The sequence below is a fragment of the Pseudonaja textilis genome, chromosome 2, assembly GCF_049901715.1.
Source record: "Pseudonaja textilis isolate UNSWEBS1 chromosome 2, rPseTex1.2, whole genome shotgun sequence".
NCBI lineage: Eukaryota > Metazoa > Chordata > Lepidosauria > Squamata > Elapidae > Pseudonaja > Pseudonaja textilis.
Window position 1 is genome coordinate 248,741,649 of NC_141991.1, and position 21,174 is coordinate 248,762,822.

At 44.3% G+C, this 21,174-nt stretch overlaps 1 protein-coding gene across 2 annotated transcripts; it reads right to left on the bottom strand.

Moving 5' to 3' along the window:
• Positions 1 to 1,593: 1,593 nt before the first annotated feature.
• Positions 1,594 to 16,610, bottom strand: HAUS1 (HAUS augmin like complex subunit 1). Of its 2 annotated transcripts, none has more exons than XM_087927548.1 (9): positions 16,536 to 16,610; positions 15,078 to 15,252; positions 13,179 to 13,314; positions 11,606 to 11,740; positions 10,379 to 10,502; positions 6,773 to 6,838; positions 5,828 to 5,899; positions 3,678 to 3,725; positions 1,594 to 1,939 (listed from the first exon to the last, which is right to left on the bottom strand). In XM_087927548.1, exons 1-9 carry the CDS (start codon positions 16,545 to 16,547, stop codon positions 1,856 to 1,858), a joined length of 852 nt encoding a protein of 283 aa, XP_087783674.1. In that variant the 5' UTR covers positions 16,548 to 16,610; the 3' UTR covers positions 1,594 to 1,855. The 2 variants fall into 2 exon arrangements, with proteins under 2 accessions (XP_087783674.1, XP_026569704.1); XM_026713919.2 differs by having other exon boundaries at positions 16,527 to 16,604.
• Positions 16,611 to 21,174: the final 4,564 nt, after the last annotated feature.

Genomic DNA, 21,174 nt, shown 5'->3' on the forward strand with positions numbered 1-21,174 from the left:
GACACAGGAAGTACGCCAGGGAGGAAAGCGGTGCGCGGCCGGAAAGAACGGCTGAGGGCGTGACGCGGCGTCCTGGCCGCGCCACCTGGCGGCTCCCGGCCGCTCCTGCAAACGGCGGAAGGCAATTGGGCGGGAAAGAGAGGGGAAAAAGGGGCGGCACCTTTGCTATGCTTCCAACGGTCGCCGCGTTCGAAGGGCGGCGCGCGGACTATTCGGGCCTGAACCGACTGCGCATGTGCGCTAGGGAGGAAGGAAGGAAAGAAGGCAGCAGGATTAACCCCTTCTTTCCTTCCTAGACTGTTTTTTTTTTTTATACTTGATCCGGATTTAGGGGTTATGTGAACAAGGTTATTAGCCTGCGACCACGTTGCAAAAAAAGAAAAAAAGAAAAAGGGAGTAAACTACTAGATGGAGATAAATCTTGCATGCAGGACCAATGTGGATACTGCTCAGCTGTATTGCTTGGGACCAATCAACATGGCAGTGCTACAATTCCCATGCACCCTGGAGCAGTCAACATGGCAGCGCTACAATTCCCGCGTACCCAGGAGCAGTCAACATGGCAGCACTACAATTCCCACGCACCCAGGACCAGCCTACATGGCAGCGCTACAATTCCCGTGCACCCAGGACCAGCCTACATGGCAGCGCTACAATTCCCATGCACCCAGGACCAGCCTACATGGCAGCGCTACAATTCTCACGCACTTTAGGACCAGCCTACATGGCCGGACTACAATTCCCACGCACCTTGGAGCCAGCCTACCCAAGATGCAATGGGAGTCGTGGCTTAAAACACTTGAATAGCACCAGCTGGAGAGTTGCCAGCATTTTCCAAAAGAACAAAATCTTGCTTGAGAATCACTACCAAAGGGGTGTGTGTGTGTGTCAAAAAGTCAAGATGGCAGCCTTAACCATGCATTTAGAACCCTGATACCTAATTTGTTAAATGGTTGGGGCCGCCATTTTGACTTTTTTTTGGACCATCCTGCTTTGGGGATTGTCTAGGCAGCCAACAATATAAGCATGTGCAATTAGTCCTCAACCTACAAATGAATTTAAGATTCAATTTATGATTGAGTCCAGTATTATAGTCATAAGTCATTGACAATGGTTAAGCGGGTGACTTAGGTCACATGACTGCACTTGATTTTACAAACTTTTTTGCAGTGGTTATTAAGCAAACCCATTGTCCACCATAGGCTTTTTTTTTTTTAAAAAAAGGTTTTTTGCTGGAAACTTTAAGTAATGTTGACTTCCTGCAAAAATGTCATAAACTGGTCATATGACCATGGGATTCTGCAAATGGCCATAAATGCAAGCTGGTTTCCTGGTGCCCAAAATGCAGTTAGATGACCAAGGTGTGTGTGTGTGTGTGTGTGTGTGTGTTGTAAGCAATCTTTGGAGCTTGGAATCTGGATTGCATCTTTCAAAGAATTTTGAAATCATAACAAAGGGCTCATCTTGGAATTAGGAAAGTTTGTGAAAGGAATTGCTTTAGGTTTTATACAATTTTATCTTTAATAATGTAAGCCGTTCAGAGGTACCGAGTGGTAAGATGGGCCGCTAATAAATTTTATAAATAAATAGTCCTTTATTGTCAGTAATGAGATAGTTATTTATTCTGTGAGTTATATACAATAATATTTTACAACACACAATTGGGTAATGGCCTAACCCAACTGCTTGTGCAAATGCATATGTTAACATTTTTATTCAGCAAGACTGAATACTACATACTAGTCCCAGAAAGAAAAATAAATTTATATATAGTATGGTATGTTCCGTTAAGGGAAGAGAGAAACCAGCAGTCACAACACCCACAATTGTTCCCTTTCTCCATGCGCCAAAATGATTACACAAATGGTCGTTTGGTAGGCAAAGTCATGGAGAGTGCCGTCATATCCAGCTTTTTTGAAAACTCGGCCTCCAGAGCTTCCTGCAAAGGGTAAAAGAGGCTCCATAAGATGATTTCTCTTTAGTATTTTTTTTTATTCATAAACATTTTGAATAAAATGTATTGTCAGGGCATATCATTTACCAAAAACCAAAGAAAGAACAAAAAGAAATATTAACATATCTGCTAATAACAATAATAATAATAGTATAACAATAGTTTTAACTACATTTTTATATTAGCTTATTTGTAATTCTGTTGGTTACATTGGCATATTTATAGTTATAAACCATGTATATATTCACACATAGCAATAATCTTCCTTCATCTAATTTTTACCTCTTATCTCTAACCACTCGTAAAATCTGTCCCATGTTGAGTAATATTCTGTGTCGTCTTTGTCCTTTATTTTTAATGTCAATCTATCCATCTCTGCACAGTCTAGTACAGTGGTGGCTAACCTTTTTGGACTCCTGTCCCAAAAATTGTGTACATGCGCTTGCACGCTTGCGTGCCAGCACCCAGAAGGCAATGTGTGCGCCTCCACGCACCTACGCATGCGCGCACAATCCCCACCCCCACTGCCCCCTTACCTGCACTGCGCCTCACAGCTGATTTTCGGCTGGTTTTGGGCCTTTTTCGGCCTCCCAGAGGCTTGAGGAAGGCTTCTGCAGGCTTTGCAGGCCAAAAACTAGCCCTGTTTCATCACTTCTGGTATTTTCGGAAAAACAGGAACTAGACGAAACAGGGCTAGTTTTCGGCCTGTACAGCCTGCAGAAGCCTTCCTCAAGCCTTTGGGAGACCGAAAAAGGCCTCAAACCAGCCGAAAATCAGCTGTGAGGCATGCATGTGCTGTGAGGTAAGATTGCCTGCAGCTCACATGCTGGCACAAATGGCTCTGCGTGTCACCTGTGCCATAGGTTCGCCATCACGGGTCTAGTATTTTCCGAATTACGTCCTCATCTGATGGGGTCTTCTCATTTTTCCAATACTGTGCAAATACAGTACAATCCTTGCTGCTGTCAATACATGCAAAACTAGATATATAGTCCCTTTATCACAGCCCTCCGGCATTATACCCAACAAAAATATTCCTGCTTTCAGATCTACATGTTGCTCAATCAACCATGCTGTATTTTCTTGCTTTCACGCAAGTTCACCACATATGATAATAAGCACTTAGGATTACACTTCCAACACTTGGCGGACATATTACTAAACATTTTTTGCTAATCTTCCATAAGACGATTTGTATTAAAGGAAAACAGCTTTTTCTTCAAAACGAAGAATACAGGTTGTCCTCGACTTACAACTACATTTCTGTCGTTCAGCCAGATCGCCATTCAATGAGTTTTGCCCCCTTTCTTGCCATCTCTGTTCAGCGAATCACTTTCACATCAGTTGTTAAGTTAGTGACACAGTTGTTAAGTGAAACTGGCTCCCCATTTGACATGGCTGGTCAGAAGGTCGAAAAAAAGGGGGAACACCTGACCCCAGGACATGAGAACCGTCATAAATATGAATCAGTGGCCAAGTGCCCACATTTTGATCACGTGACCCTGGGGATGCTGCAACGGTTGTAAGTGTGGAAAAATATTTCGAGTCAAGTTTCTCAGTGCTGTTGTAACTTTGAACGGTCACTAAATGAACTGTTGTAAGTCAAGGATTACCTGTACTGACTTGGGACTAAACAATGCCCTTCTATATATCACTTCTGCTAGACTGAAATCAGCATCCATGTTAGCCCCGATTTCAGCTTAATGTCAAGGAAAAGACCTACCAGCTCCCTCTTGGCTTCTTCAATCTTCACTCGAGCAAGAGAAGGATTCTGAAAAGAAGAGGAAGACCACAGCAATAACACTTAAGACTTATATACCACTTTGCCCTCTCTAAGTGGTTTACAAATTCTTGCCCCCAACGATCTGGGTCCTCATTTTACCGACCTTGGAAGGCTGAGTTGGTCAGGATCGAACCCCTGGCAGTGGGCAGAGTTAGCCTGCAATGTTGCATCCTAAGCACTTTGCCACCATGACAAGGAAGGAAGGAAGGAAGGAAGGAAGGAAAAAAGGGAAGGAAGGAAGGAAGGAAGGAAGGAAGGAAGGAAAAAAGGGAAGGAAGGAAGGAAGGAAGGAAGGAGTGAGTCAGGATTCCGGCAGTTACCCCAAGTAAATCATGAGAAATGTTTTATGAGTTGGTGGATGGAAGAAAGGAAGGGAGGGAGGGAGGAAGGGGAGGGAGGGAGGAAGGAAAGAAAGAAGGAAAAAAAGAAGAGTAGCAATAGCAGTTATATGTCGCTCCATAGTGCTTTGTGGCACTCTGGGCAGTTTCCAATGTCAGCATATTGCCCCAATAATCTGGATCCTCATTTTACCCCCTCAGACAGATGGAAGGCTGAGTCAACCTTGAGCCTGGTGAGGCTCGATCTGCCAAATTGCAGGCAGCCGGCAGTCAGCAGAAGTAGCCTGCAGTACTGCACTCTAACCACCGTGACTCAGGGCATCCCTCCCAAATATTCCACTGCATGGCATAAATGCCCAACACTCTGGCACAGTGTTTCTCAATTTTGAGATGTGTAGACTTCAATTCCCAGAATTCCCTGGGGCAGCTGTGCCATCCCAGAATTCATGCTGCTGTCCCTCCTTTTTCTGCTTCTGTATTCCACTCTCCTTAAACCCAGGTCCCCTAATGCAGGGGCCCCCAACCCCTGGTCTGTGGACTGGGACGGGGCCGCGGCGTGCCAGAAACCGAGCCACACAAACCAGTGAAGCCCCATCCGTGGGATTCAGTCAGCCCGTGAAACCACCTTCCCGTCTGTGGAAAATCCTTTCTTTGATCCCTGGTGCCTAAAAGACTGCAGGGGGGTGGCTACCTTAGTCCATCCATTGGTGGGCTGCTACCGGTTCTTCTGAACCGGTACGAACAACCATCAGTTGGCCCCACCCACCCACACCCTGTCCCAGGGGCCGCCAACCTTTTGGACCTCGGGGACCACCAAACTCATAATTTTAAATCTCGCGGACCAGAGACCCTGGGAAAATCCCCCAAAAAGTCTGCAGGGAAATTCCCCACCCCGTTTTTCTAAAATGATCGATCGTTCTTTATTTGGGACTACAGGATACCGTCTCCAGCTCTGTTCTCAGGAGGGGAGAGAGAGAGAGAGAGAGACTTTTGGCTTCATGCAAGGAAAGCAGCAGAAGCAGCAGAAGTCTTTTTCTCTCTCCCCCAAACTCCACCAGAAATGAGTCTTCACAGCCTCTTGGAGCAGGAGGCCTTGCAGGGTCCCAAAGGCTCATTTCTGGTGGAGTTTGGGGAGAGAAAGAAAGACTTTTGCTGCTTTCCTTGCATGAAGCCAAAAGCAGAAGAAGAAAGAAGCAGAAACAAGCAGCCCGGTGGACAGGCCAGGCACGTGGGGCAAGTGGGGCAAGTTCCTCCCCTCCGCCCTTTCTCCCCTCTCTACCTCGTGTTGTTCGCAATGAAAGCAACGCAAGCCTTGTGTTCCCGTTGGCCATGTGGGCCGCGCAGCCTGGATTCATTGCTTTGTGGGTGATATTTCTCTGTGGACCACCAACATTTTCTCACGGACCACCAGTGGTCCTCGGCCCACTGGTTAGCAACCACTGCCCTATCCTGTCTTACATTTCCTTCTTTTGCAGCTCAGCTGATTCGCGCGGCAAAGTAGATTACCGCAGCTCAGCTGTTCTCCTTGCCGGGGAAGGCTAGAAGGCGAGCTGGAGAGATTCAAATTGCTGTATGCACGTGCGAAACACGCGCTCCCAAAGCCGGTTGTTAAACCGGTTGCAGTCCACCATTGAGTCCACCCTTATCTCCTTTCTATTCTGGCCTCACTTTTTAGTGTCCACAAAATGGGTGCAGGACACCTTTTCTACAAAAGACAAGCTCAGGAAGAAGGGGAGGGAGGAAGAGAATTACCGGTGTGAGATCCAGATAAGACTCGATTTTCTTCTGTAAAGGAATGGACTGGTTCTTCAAGTCTGCCAGTTTCTGTGGAAATAATTATTTAATTTCATTTTGATTTTTTTTTTTGGTTTTGTTTCGTTTCAATCTGAATGACAGATAGTCCTCAACATACGACCACAACTGAGCCCAAAGCTTTTATTGCTAAGCAAATGGACTTGTTAAATAGGTTTTGGCCCATTTTGCGACTTTTCTTGCCACCTTCGTTCGGTGAATCGCTGCCGTTCTTAAGTTAGTAACGCTGCTGTAAAGCCAACCTGGTTTTCCCACAAAAGCGAATCAACATTACTGCGGTTATGAATTAGAAAACCTTTGCGTTCCGTTTGGCTTTTTTGTTTTTAATTTTTCCATCCAATTATTTTCTTTCTTTCTCTCCCTCCCTCTCTCTCTCCATCCCTTCTTCTCTTTTCTGTTTCTGTGTTTCTCCCTCCCTCTTTCCCCTCCCTCTCCCTCCATTTTCTCCCCTCTTTCCCCTCTCCATTTTCTCCTCCCCATCCCTCCCTTTCTACCTTTTCTCCCTTTCCCTCCTTCCTTTTCTTTCCCTCCCCCTCCCTTTTCTCCCCTTCCCTTTCTCCCATCTCCCTCCCTCTCCCTCCCTCCTTTTCTCAGCTTCCCCCTCCCTCCTTTTCTCTCTCCTCCCTCCTCCTCCTCCCCCTCTCTCCTTTCCTTCTCATTCCCTCCTCCTCCTCCTCCCCCTCCCTTCCTCTCTTTCTCATTTCACTGCAGGCCTTGGCACATCAGATGCTGGAATCCTGGCCGTCTGAGAGAGGCTTTGAAGAGCTTAATCACAGCAGATACAGATCCCCGGTCTACGTGGCTGAATTATCACTTCCTCCAGCTGCCCAGGTAAAATGCCAGCCGGCTGGTCTCATCCTGTAACGTCCGTGGTGTCCCACCCACCTCTGAGAGGGCCACCAGTGATCGATGCGTCAGGGAAGCATCCAGCCCACTCGCAGACAGCTGGTCCTGCAGGGGGAAAAGAAAGAGAGAGAGGAAGAGAGAGAGAGAGAGAGAAGAGACAGCAGGTGGGATGAGAAAACTAGACTAAAAGCACCCAGAATTACTCATAGAAAATGGATACACACACACACACACACACACAGAGAGAGATGAAACCCAGCTTCCTAACAAATGATAGCCATCCATTTACTCGGAGCCAAGCTTCACTAAAGGCCTCCAATAAAGGAACACAATGTTGCCAGCCAACCAAGACACAAAAAGAGCCACAAAACAGACAGAAGATATTAGAAACACTAATCAAGCACAACACAGCAAACTCCAAGACCAATAAAAGCAGACCAAGACTCCCAACCAATCAGGTTGAAGAAAAAACCATTCTGGCACAGCAATAGGCTAGCCCCAAATTTAAAACTGAAGCAACTGTAAAAGTCTGACTCATAGACGAACCCAATACAGAAGCCTGATGGTGGCAGATGAGATTCTGCTGAAACGTTGCTACAACTTTAAAAGCACAACTACAATGACGTGGGAAAATATCCAAACAAAGCTGAATGCCATACATGCAAGTACCCGCGAAAAATTAAGAAAATATACATACATACATGCATACATATATATGTATATATAAAAGCCCCTTCCAACCTTTCCTATCAGAATGGGAAAAAGCAGCAAAGTCTGCTGTAAGAAGCCGCTTTTGATCCAATCAAAAAACTGGCTAGAGAAACGCAATTAGTCCTCAAGTTACAACAGTTTGTTTAGTGACCGCTCAAAATTACAACAGTGCTGGAAAAAAGGGACTCACAAATGTTTTTCCACACATACGACCATTGCAGCCTCCCCATGGTCAAAATTCAGATGTTTCTCCACCCAACCGACTCAAGAGTTACGATGCAGGTCATCCTCGACTTACAACCGCCATTGAGAGGGTCACCAGTGATTCCAACCTTTTCGTTGCCGAGTGAGAAATGGTTTCAGTGAGTTTTGCCCCCCATTTTTCTCGCCGTGTTTGTTATAAGTGAATCACTGCCGTACTTACATTAGCAACACGGGTCGTTAAGTGAATTGGGCTTCCCCGTTGACATATGCTTGGTAGGAGGTTGCATGACCCCAGGACAGTGCAACCATCATAAATGTGAGTTGGTTAAGCATCTGAATTTCGATCGTGTGATCCTTGCAATGGTCATTAAGTGTGAAAAATGGACATAAGACACTTTTTTCCAGTGCTGTTCAGAGGTGGTATTCAGCCAGTTTGCACCGGTTTGGGCGTACCGGTAATGAAAACTTTGACTAGTTTGGAGAACCGGCAAATATCACCTCAGTTGGCCCCGCCCACCCACCCCCGCCATTATACCTCTCCTATATTACCTTGTTTTTTTAGCTCGGCTGATTCGCGTGGCAGAGTGAAGTTTGCCACACCTCAGCTGAGGTAAAAAAAAAAGCTCAGCTTACCATCATTGACAGAGGTCAGTCTTTGAGCCCTCCGTGTGTGCATGCACAAAGTGCGCGCGCGCCTAGAATTGCACACAGAACTGGTAGGAAACAATTCGGAAAACAACTACTGGTGCCATTGTAACTTTGAACAGTCACTAAGCAAACTTATCTGTGAACCTGTTTTCTTCCTTGGTCCAATGGGGCGAGCCTTTATTCTTTCTTTCTTTCTTTCTTTCTTTCTTTCTTTCTTTCTTTCTTTCTTTCTTTCTTTCTTTCTTTTCTTCTTTATTGTCATTCTACATATATACGCTGTACATACAACGAAATTTATATAACACCCAGAGACCAAACTCAACATGCACACACACATGACAATCCCCAAACAACCCCCACCCACCAAAATTCCCCGCCCCCTAAAAACACACAAGCATCCACACAACAGACCAAGTAATACTGTCCAACAGCTCACTGATGGTGGTTCTTAAGTTCGTTATCTTGGCTTTTGTGACTGGTGGGCATTAATAATCCGTGTTTGTCATTTCCCTTTACCTTCTTCTGTTCAGTTTGGTGCCCATCATCACATCTTGGGGGCAAGAAATCCTCTCATTTAATTATGACTGTGTAGAAAAGGAAGGAAGGAAGGAAGGAAGGAAGGAAGGAAGGAAGGAAGGAAGGAAAAAGGAAGAAGGAAAAGGAAAAAAGGAAGGTGAAGAAAGATGAAAGGGAGGGAGGGAACGAAGAAGGAAAAAGAAGGAAGGAAAAAGGAAAAAGAAAAAAAAGGAGGGAGGGAAAAGGCAAAAGGAGAGGAAGAAAGAAAGAGGGAGGGAGGAAGAGAAGGAAGGGTGAAGGAAAAAAGAGAAAGAAGGAAGAAGGAAAAAGAAGAAAGGGAGAAAGGGAAGGGAGAAGAAAAAGAAAGGAAAAGAAAGAAAGAAAGAAAGAAAGAAAGAAAGAAAGAAAGAAAGAAAGAAAGAAAGAAAGAAAAAGAAATCCCAATACAAGAGAATATTTGGAGTTTAGGGTTGATCTGTGGGGTCATTGGTACTCGCTGAGCTTTACCAATGATGTCACCCGGTTGGGCGATGGGATATCTGCAAAAAAACCGTCAGGTTCTGAGAGCGCCAAAGATCCCAACAGTTCAATCCCTAAAGTTCAAATATTCTCTCCTATCAGTTTTCCAAGTCTGAAAGCTAAAAAGAATCAAACGTGGATAGCAGTTGACTGGGAGATCACAGTTTCCATAAAATTGCTTTCCCCCACCACCCCCGCAAAAATATCCTGGATGCATGTATACAGACTCTAGGAACTGAGGCTAACTATGCTGTCCAGACAGTAGTTAATTGGGAATTGGGATAATTTAACTGGGAATTGGGAGCTGTCTTCTTTAAGGGAATGCCTCATGGTAAATTTAGTTAATGCATCATGAGAAATGTAGTTCATGTCATGTGGCCACATCTGATTGGTCACTGAACTGACCCTTGGTTGGGGGGGAGTTTCCTTGACTCTTGCTCGGACCCCAGCATCGTGTGGGCGTCTCACCCTTTGCTCCATCCTTATGGGATGAAGATAACTCTATTTTTACACTACGAAGTCATCTATGCGAAGATTGGACATTAGATGGATCTCAACATAACCGTGAGTTATACTTCGAGGATGCCTTGTGACCCAATAAAGAAACTTCGTACGGAAGGAAGCCTTCGTAGAGTTTGCCTGACTGTCTTTATATTCAGACAGCAATTAAAAGGCAGAACAGTAACTTTTCTAACGGAAAAGCACGTTCTTTAAAACATGAAGGTTTTCCTTTGCAGACGAACCTCTCAGCAAGAGAGATCTAAAGGTATACGGCCTAAAAAGTACTTTTACTGTAAGCTTCTGCTTTTTTCCCTTCAAAATCCAAGCAAGAGGATTTGTTCTCATTTGTCCTCCATTCCTCCTCTTTTGGGATCCCCTTTAAACAGATGTTCCCAGATTTCAGATGGTAGGATGGGGACCTGCAGGAACTTAAACCATACTTTTTTTTTTTTAAAGAAAAAAAATTCTTTCCTTTTTTTTTTTTCCCCAGTCCCCCAAAATATCAATTTCCTTCCTCAGAACTCTTAGCAGTCTGGTCCGACGTACCTTGGCGGATTTAATTTCGCCTTTGATGTCTTCCGATTTTTTCATTAGGAACTCCATGGTGTGCAACCGGCGATCAGCTGTTTTTCTTTCCTCTATCAGAAGTTTTTCGGTTTTCACCACATCACTACAAAGTAGCAACAAGAACGGAGTATTCGTAGTCAGGGCCGAAGTGTGAGTTACTCAATTTCAGTACTAAGTAACAACATCAGTGCTACCATAGAAATGAGTTGGGGGGAAGGGGGGAAGGGGAGGGAGGGGAGGAGGAGGAAGAGGAGGAGGAGACGACAACTATGAGATCCTCGGTGCCCTGTGAGCTTGTTTTCTTGCAGATATTCCCTTACCCGGCTAGGTGATATCATCAGTGCTAGAAAGGAGTGAGGTTTGCAGGCGGGGAGGAAGAGAAGGAGGATAAGGGTGCGTCTTTGGTGCTCTATGGCGTCTTTGGTGCTCTCTCAGCTTGGTTGTTTTCTTGCAGACATTTCATGACCCAACTAGGGAACATTATCAGTGCTAGAAGGGAGAGAGGTTTGCAGGGAGGAGGAGAGGGGGAATGAGGAGGAAGATGACACCCGTGGGGTCTTTGGTATCCTCTGAGCTTGTTTCCTTGCAGACATTTGCTTACCCAACTAGGTGATATCATCAGTGCTAGAAGGGAGTGAGGTTCACAGGGAGGAAGAGGAGGACTGTGGGGTCCTTGGTGCTCTCTGAGCTGGGATGTTTTCTTGCAGGCGTTTCATTACCCAACTAGGGAACATCATCAGTGCTAGAAGGGAGAGAGATTTGCAAGGAGGAGGAGAGCGGAAGGAAGAGAAGGACCGCGGGGTCTTTGGTGATCTCTGAGCTTGGTTGTTTTCTTGCAGATGTTTCATTACCCAACTATGGTAGGTAACACCACTAACATTGCTAGCATTAGCAACCAGTGGTGGGTGCTTTTAAAACCAGTACCCTCCGTCTGTTTCCTGCTGTTATTTCCTGTTTGGTTCTGCAATGCCATCTGTATCACTAGAACCCAGAATGAATACTTGGCATACATTTGGAAATCAAAAGAGACAGCATGCCATTTAATTATGACAGATTCCTGTGTGTGTGTGTGTGTGTGTAAGTGTGTGTGTGTGTGTTTAAAAAGCGTAAGTCGAGCCAACTGGCTAGCTGAAACTCTGCAAAATATTTTGAGGGGGAAAGAAAGGGAAAGAAAGGCAAGGAAAGACAAAACGCAAGAGTGCTTACTCCTGAAGGCGTTTCTCCAGCACAAGCGCTGAGGTGAGCTTTCTTTGCAGGGTGCTGAGTTCGAGTTCCAGTTCTTTGTTTTTGGATTGTGCTCTGAACAGATCAGAAGTCAAGTCGTTGATGGCAGGAATAATACTAAAGACAAAAAGCCCAGTTAGTCAGGATTTGTGCTTGGTTTGTTTTTTTACATGGAGAGCTGTCATAGTATTTAGCAACTGGTCACGATTAGATTCGGAGGGAGTTTAGATGAGAGGGGCAGCATACGATTCTAATAAATAAACAAACAGGTAGGTAAAAATTTGGAATTCTACTTGGAATTGAAGGCCTGTGTGGAAACGTACTCAGCCTAAAGAAAACCCCAGCACGGCATCCTCTCTTCCTCATCCTGATCTTCTTCCTCCACCTCTTCCTCCTTCCTACAGGGATAGTGATCCATGGCTCCCCCAGGGGCCTACCTGCCTCCTTCGGTATGTTATGAGAATGTATAAAATCATCCATAATAGCCTTTTCACATTTCAGTCCAATTTGTAACAAGGCTGACTATAGATGCTCCTTGCCCCACAGGATTCAATCAAGGAAAGGATCCAAAACACACACAGAATCACACACACCATACACTGAAAGAAGGAGCGGTTAGCCGCAGCATCCATGTGCGCAGCCATCTTGAAAACCGTTGAAATCATAAACAAATGCTGTACCAGAGGTTATCTAAATTTCAATCAAGTTTTAAAGCTAGCACTGTAGATTTTCAGGTGTTCCACAAACCAGTGTAGAAAAGATTCTGCTCTATAGAGAAGCATAAATGGATGGATGGATGGATGGATGGATGGATGGATGGATGGAAAGACAGATGAGAGATGGATGGATACCGTATAGAGATAGATAGGTAGGTAGGTAGGTAGGCAGGCAGATAAACAGACATGATAGATACAGATGAAAAGACATGATATAGATATAGATGAAAAGATGTGATAGATAGATAGATAGATAGATCGATCGATGATACTAGATAGATGATAGATGATGGATGGATGAATGGACGGACGGACAGATGGCTGAGTAGATGGATGGATAGATGACACCATAGATAGATGGATGGATGGATGGATGGATGGATGGATGGAAGAAAGGAAAGACAGATGAGAGATGGATGGATACTGTATAGAGATAGGTAGGTAGGTAGGCAGGCAGATAGACAGACAGACATGATAGATACAGATGAAAAGACATGATATAGATATAGATGAAAAGATGTGATAGATAGATAGATAGATAGATAGATAGATAGATAGATAGATAGATGATACTAGATAGATGATAGATGGATGAATGGACGGACGCACAGAGAGATGGATGGACGGACGGACAGATGGCTGAGTAGATGGATGGATAGATGACACCACAGATAGATGGATGGATGGATGGATAGATGGAGGGAGGGAGGGAGGACTGTTTAAATATTCCCCAAATCTTCTCTCTAAAAAAATATTAATGATCATGAAACGCCTGTAATTCCTCTCTCACAGTTGGCACTGCAGCATTCAGAAATATTTCCGGAAGAGATTTACACCACCTTGTAAGAGATGTGTCCTTTGTTTCCAGAACCAAGGCAATATCCACTAGGTTGTTTAGGTAGCTCATACTTTCTTTCGATAGGCTGCTAAGGGAAAAATTCAGATCCTCCATTAAAAGTTCCTGCAGGAAGAGGCCTGGGGAAAGAAAGAGAAGACAGCAGGTGTTTTAAGGAAACATTACGGCACGGGTGTCAAACTCGCGGCTCACACGCCAATGCGTCACGCGCTGGCCACAGCCACCCCCATTTTAGCAAAGGAGAAAAAAAAAGTTGCGATCCGTCACATGATGACGTGACACCACAAGTTTGACACCCCTGCCTTTATGGCATAAACATGCTTGGTGTGAGACTGACACAATGACTCTAATCTAATTAGGGAGCCAGTTGGATGTAGGGCAGATAATCTCGGCTTACAAACATAACGGAGCCCAACATTTCTGTGGCTAAGCAAAACAGCCGTTACCTGAGTTGTCTGCCCCATTTTATGACCTTTCTCGCCACCGTTTGTTAAATGAGTCCCTGCAGTCGTTAAGTGAGTAACACAGTTGCTCATTGAATCTGGCTTCTCCACCGACTTTGCTTGTCAGTAGGTCACAAAAGGGGATCACATGACCCAGGGACACTCCAACTGTCGTTAAGTATGAGTCAGTTGCCAAGCCCCTGAATTTTGACCATGTGACCATGGGGAGGCTGCAATGGTCATAAGAGTGAAAAATGGTCATGTCACCTTTTCCAGTGCTGTTGTAACTTCGAACAGTCTTTGAATGAATGGTGATAAGCCGAGGAATAAGTAAAGGTTCCTCTCACACATATGGGCTCATCTCCGTTACAAAGCCGAAGAGCCAGCACTGTCCGAAGACCTCTCCGTGGCCATGTGTGGCCAGCATGACTAAACACTGAAGTGGTCATAAAATGGAGCCAATGTCATTTAACTGTTTCACTTATCAATGGCAATTCTGGGCTCCATTATGGTTATAAGTCAAAGACTACCTATATGCAATCCTTATCCTTTCTGTGCAATTCTGTGCAATTCTGTACCATTATGTCCGGCTTCGTATGTTGTTTGATCCCAAGTAATTATGATTTTTTTCTTTCCTTGTGGGTTTCTGCAATTATAAATAAGACACAGCCTGGCTACATACGTAAGCCAATTTCTGCTTACCCATGTGACAAAAGGGATCAGCCACAAAAGCTGAGGTCAATGAAGTGTAAGATATTCTCTTGATAAGTTTTGTGAGTCTTATGTGTGTGGGAGAAGAGCAGGCAGAGCTGGAAGGCAGAGTTAAACGTGTCATCAGTTTGGAGTCATTGCATTGCCACAAGAGACCCAAGTCCAGCCCCCCTATCAATTACATTGATCCATTAAGGTAAAGGTTCCCCTCACACATCTGTGCTAGTCATTTCCGGCACTTGCTCTGTTACAAAGCCAAAGAGCCAGTGCTGTCTGATGACGTCTCCCTGGTCATGCGGCTGGCATGACTAAATGCCGAAGGCGCACGGAATGCTGTTCCCTTTCCACCAAAGGTGGTCCCTATTTTTCTACTTGCATTTTTACATGCTTTCGAACTGCTAAGTTGGAAGAAGCTGGGATGAGTAAAGGGAGCTCACTCCCTGACGTGGCGCTAGGGATTTGAACCGCCTTTCTGATCGACAAGCTCAGCGTCTTAGCCACTGAGCCACCACATCCCCAATAAGTCGAAGAATACCTGTAGTTAAAGCACTAGAAACCAAGTGGCTGTGAGTTCCAGTCCCACCTCAGGCATGAAAGCTGGCTAATTACTTCGCAGGAAAGTTGTTGCGGGGAAAATAGGATGCGGGAGAAATATTAGGCCCATCTATCCTTTCAATAAATATTGCTACTTATCAAAACAAGAAAGGCAGGGAATAAATTAATCTCACCATCTGACTCATACTCCGCTGCTTTCTGCTTCATATCTTCAATTAACAAATTGATGTCCCGATCTCTGGACTCATTGCATTCGGCCAGCCTATACAAAATATCCACCGTCTCTGCGTTCATTTCTAAAAGAGGAATCGGCCGCTCCCCAAAAACTTTCTTCAACCATGAAGTGACCTGTTAACAAAAGAAAAGAATGATGGTTTTTCTCCTACATTTTGCTTCTCAGGTATGAACACATTTCAAAAGGTGGATAGGCGTGACTGTAATATTTCAATGTCGTGACATTTTAGATTTTTTATTAATGTATTTATTTACATCCATCCTTTATTTCTCTTTTATCAACAATTCAAGGCACCAAACATACACAATACTCCTCCTTCCTTCTCTTTTCTCCACAACAACTTTGTGAGGGTGGATTGAGCAGATAGCAAGTAATTGGCCTAAAGTCACTCAGCTGGTTTTCATGCCTAAGGTAGAACTGGAACTCACAGTCTTTGTGATTGGCCCAAAATTACCCAGCCAGCTTTTATAATAATAGAGTTAGAAGGGACCTTGGAGGTCTTCTAGTCCAACTCCCTGCTTAAGCAGGATACTTTACCCCACTTCAGACAAATGATTATCCAACCTCTTCTTAAAAGCTTCCAGTGTTGGAGCATTTACAACTTCTGGAGGCAAGTTGTTCCACTGATTAATTGTTCTATCAGGAAATTTCTTATTCCCGGGGTTGCTTCTCTCCTTGATTAATTTCCACCCATTGCTTCTTGTCCTGCCTTCAGGTGCTTTGGAGAATAGCTTGACTCCCTCTTCTTTGTGGCAACCCTTGAGATACTGGAACACTGCTCTCATGTCACCCCTGGTCCTTCTTTTTATTATATTCAGTTCCAGCAACCATTTTTTCATGGCTAAGGCGGGACTAGAACTCACTGTCTCCTGGTGATTGGCCCAAAGTCACCCAGCTGCCTTTCATGGCTAATGCAGGACTAGAACTCACATACACCGGGTGATTGGCCCAAAGCTGCCTTTCATGGCTAAGGCAGGACTAGAACTCACCATCTCCTGGTGATTGGCCCAAAGTCACCCAGCTGCCTTTCATGGCTAATGCAGGACTAGAACTCACGGTCTCCTGGTGACTGGCCTTAAGTCACCCAGCCGTTTTAATAAGGAAGAAGACAGAGATGGCTCCTCTAACAAATATCAATCTAATCTAGAAGCTCACAAATGGTACACAAAAGCTTTGAGCCCGGCAGGATATTATTTGCTAAATGTTGTTATTTGTTAGACTGGAGCTGCAGAATCAAACGGGCTTTCAGTTGGAAAGAAACCAGGGGGGGAAAAAAAACAGAAAACAGGGGAACGCGTTTTTGCAGGAAAATCTTTCCCATCCTTTTAATTTTTTATTCTTTCTTAAAAAAAAATAATAATCCCCGAATGGTCGCAGCCTCGCTCACCTTCGTTACCTTTTCCTCCATTCTGGTTCCTTTCGCCCTGCGTTGCAAACTTCCCGCTCCCCCCTTTCTCGGTCGCTGGCCAATGACGTCATCGGAAATAGAGGCTCTTGGGAGTTGTAGGCCGGCGGTCGGGGCTGCTTTCCTCTGCAGCCTCAAATAACCCCGTGTAAGGAAAAGAAAGGGCGAGTCTTTTTTTTTTTTTTTGCCCTTTAGGTGAAGAGTCTGACGCGAAATAGAAGAAAAAATAAAAATAGAACTGAGAAGGGTAACTGCTTTAAAACACTTGGAGCCAGGTGGATGTCTCTCACTGTCCTTGATCAAGTTAGATTATTATTATTTATTCTTATTGTCTTCTTTCCTCATACTTTTATTGGTGTGATGATGGTGGTGGTGTTGCTTTGCATGTACATTGTGTGCTTTTTCCAAAAATGCTTTTTTCAGGAGGCAACTGGACTTTCTGATTTTTCTTTGAAGACGTATCACTTCTCATCCGAGAAGCTTCCTCAGCTCTGACTGACTTCTTCAGCAAATGACCAGCTGTCTGCCAGGAATATGAATCCTTCCCTTTCCCGCTATCCTGGCAGAGTTGAAGAAGCTTCTTGAATGAGAAGCGAAATATCTTCAATAGAAAAAAACAACAAGAAAAGTCCAGTTGCATCTGGAAAAAGCACCTTTGGGACAACCATGACCTGGAGGACTGAGATTTTCTACAGACTTTTAGCTATACAATATGTGATGGACACTCTTTGAATGGTGTGGGAGTAGGAATGGACTTCCAGAGGAAAAAAATTGCAGACTATAGGAACCAAGAGAACTACCCAGGAGACCCTGAGGACACAGATAAACCTCCAAGTGCTTCAATTTAATCTGAATACTGAGGTTTTAGTTTAGAAAAAACAACTCATACATTAACTTTTGTCATAAAAGAAAAACACAACAACAGAGCTTTCAATGATACAAACAACTTTTTATTTGAAAGGTAAAAGTTTGCATTTGGCATGCTTTTAAACAATTAATGTGATTTTTGCTATTGCCTGCATGCTTATAATTTGTTTAACCTTGGCTCATACTTTGTAAGTTTGAGAGCAACACATGCAGCACTCAGGTCATCTGTTAGTCTGTTTCTGGTATCAGATTTGAGATAATTCAAAGCTGAAAAGAACTGCTCACAAGCATAAGATGATCCAAACAAAGGAAAGCAATCCCAAGTGCTTTCATTGACTTAAAAGTAATTGGCAGAGAATTCCACAAGGATTTCATTTTTTGTTGCTAGAAATGGGCCTCTCCTCTCACGTCTGCAGTTGGGTAAAGGACTTTCTTACTAACAGACCTCAAACTGTTAGGATTGGCAGCTATTTTTCCTCCATTCTTGCTCTCAGCACTGGCTCTCCACAGGGTTGTGTGCTGAGCCCCCTTTTGTATTCACTCTACACCTATGACTGCACTCCGTTTTGTCCCACTAACTATAATAACATTTGCAGACAACACCACGTTGGTGGGACTCATATCAGGAGAAGACGATAGGTCAGAGGTTCTCAGACTGGTCTTGTGGTGCAAGAGTCATAACCTTGCCCTGAACATCAAAAAGACCAAATAATTGATTATAGACTTCAGAAGATGCAAAGCATAGTCTCTCCCACTATATATCAATGGAGACTGCGTGGAAAGAGTTCATAGTTTAAATTTCTAGGAACTCATATTTCTGACCACCTTACTTGGTCAGTCCACATTATGGCCACTGTAAAGAAGGCCCAACAGCGCCTGCACTTTCTGAGGCTGCAGAAAAAGAGTGGTCTGGGTGAGTGGTTGCTAGTTACTTTTTACCGGTCTACCATCAAGAGTATTTTGGTATACTGTGTAACGGTGTGATATGCTGGATGCTCTGCAGTGGATAAGAAGATGCTCCAGAGAGTTATAAACACTACACAAAAAATCATTGGTTGCTCTCTTTCTTCTTTGGAAGAGATTGCGAAGACCAGACTCCTCTCTAGAGCACTAAAAATCTCCACAGACCGTTCTCATCCTGGACATTCATATTTTGAACTGTTACCATCAGGGAGGCATTATAGGTGTCTTAAAATGAGGACTAATAGACTGAGAAACAGTTTCTTTACCAAGGCAATAATTGTCTTGAATCAAACAATACATATATGATTTAGCCCTATGTATTTGGTGGCATTTTTTAAACTATCTAACTTACATGTTTTAGATAGGTTTTAGACTAGGTTTTTAATTATTATTTTAATTATTTTATTTTTTAAAAACCCTGTAGTGTGATTGTGATGTGGTGTTTGGGACACTGTGCTGGAGTAGCTTTCAAATTTCATTGTATTTGTAGAATGCAATGACAATAAAGGTATTCTATTCTATTCTATTTTCAGAACTAACTGTGCTGTCCTTTCATCCTTTCTATCTTTTCAAGTGTTTACGCAGGTTATAGAATTTATTTTTCCAGAGAGAGGTTTCTTGAAATTCTATTAGCTCCATTTCCATATTTCCTAAATCTAACCAGTCTAAGCAGGAAATATCAAGTTCTTCAAATTCGGCTTTCCATCTTACGGAACTGTAAAAATCTGTTACTAAAATTCACCTTTGCAGCTACTACAATGCTAGAAAATTCCTTGTAGATTTCCTGATGGCTTGTAGAACTGTCTGCAAATCTTGTAGAATTTTCTAAATGCATTTTTAGGTGTCCAAGGAGCTGCTGATACAGTTCTACAGAGGAATTATTGAGTCTGTCATCTGTACCTCTATAACTGTCTGGTTTGGTTCTGCAACCCAACAGGACAGATACAGACTTCAGAGGATAATTAGGACTGCAGAAAAAACAATTACTACCAACCTGCCTTCAGTCGAGGACCTGTATACTGCACAAGTCAAAAAGAGGGCTGTGAAAATACTTACAGACCCCTCACATCCAGGACATAAACTGTTTTAACACCTTCCCTCAAAATGATGCTATAGAGAACTGCACACCAGAACAACTAGACACAAGAACAGTTTTTTCCTGAGCGCCATCACTCTGCTAAACAAATAATTCCCTCAACACTGTCCAACTATTTACTACATCTGCATTACTATTACTATTAATCTTCTCATCACTCCTTATCACCCATCCCCTCCCACTTGTGACTGTAGGACTGTAACTTTATCGCTTGTATGCTTACTATTTATATTGACTGTTTCCTAGTATGATTGATTGCTTATTGTACCCTATGCCTATTATTAAGTGTGGTACCTGATGATTCTTGACGAATGTATCTTTTCTTTTATGTATACTGAGAGTATTTACACCAAGACAAATTCCTTGTGTTTCCATTCACACTTGGCCAATAAAGAATTCATTCGTTCATTCTATGCCACGCTATGAGCTATGCTCCCCTCCAACCCCACCATGGGAATCATTTTCACCACAGACTCAACAGGTTGCCGTCCGCAACGCATCCTCACTCCGCATGTGAGCTGCACGACTTACCCTAGACATGGGTAAAGGAAGCACTTGCATTAGGCTGCTGGGCAGAGGGGTGGGCGATGTGAGAAATGTCCTTAGGCCCATGTGGAGAGGGAAAAGAAACCCTGTGGTTTTCCAGTAACATACTCTGGGAAACTGTGCTGGGGCGATGGCGAGGTAGCCCATAGAGAGGGCTCTGAGTGCCCCCTCTGGCACAAGGGTCATAGCTTCACCACAACTGGTATAGGGTCTTCTGCTCAAGCAGGGGTTTGGGGTAGATTACAGGGGTCTTCAACCTTGGCCACTTTAAGACTTGTGGACTTCAAGTCCCAGAATTCCTCAGCCAGCAGAGGAATTCTGGGACTTGAAGTCCACAAGTCTTAAAGTGGCCAACGTTGGAGACCCCTGGACTTCCAAGGTCCCTTCCAACTCTGTTATTCTGTTATTCCATTGCCTTCAATGCTCCCATATGTGGTCCCGAAGAGTCAGACTTGATGGCACATCACCTGAAAACTGGGAGGGAGGGGGGAAGAGAGAGGCTGAAACAATTGTCCCCCTTGAGAAGGGTATTTTGGGGGGAGGCTCCAAAAGGATATCCAGACTGTAATTTGAATAAAAGCATTACAGCATAGCGTTAAGCTAGGTCCTCATTTTGCTGGAAAGATAAAAGAGTTCATTCTTGGAGAAAAGAGCATGCAGCGATGAAGAAGCCTCGCTCTGCGCATGCTCAAAGGCCCTCTGCCTAGCAGGCGCAAGCCGTTGACAGGAGCGGGCCACGTGCTCCTCTCCCTTTCCTAGCGTGGGGGCGGCGCGTGCCACGCCCTCCGCCTATACGTCATTCTGGCCACGCCTCCTCCCGATGACCGCGCTTGAATTTTCCGGTCCGCGGGGTCGAAGGGCGCCCTTTTAAAAGAAACGTAATTTTATATACATATAAATTGGGTTTTTTTTAAATAAAAAAACCGTCCTTCTGTCCCTCGAAACAAAAAAAAAAAAAAAAGCAGAAAGTAAAGTTCTTACGGGGGAAAGAGCACGTCACGAGCGTTTGAATCCCAGGTCAAACAACGTGAAGCGGTCCAAAGAAGCCCTTCCGGGTCGTCACCGCGGTAACGTTCAAGGTGCTCGAAGGGGCGTGGCCTGTGACGGTTCCCACCCTTCTTCGACCCCGTCGCAGGGGGGCGGAGCGGCGGCCATTTT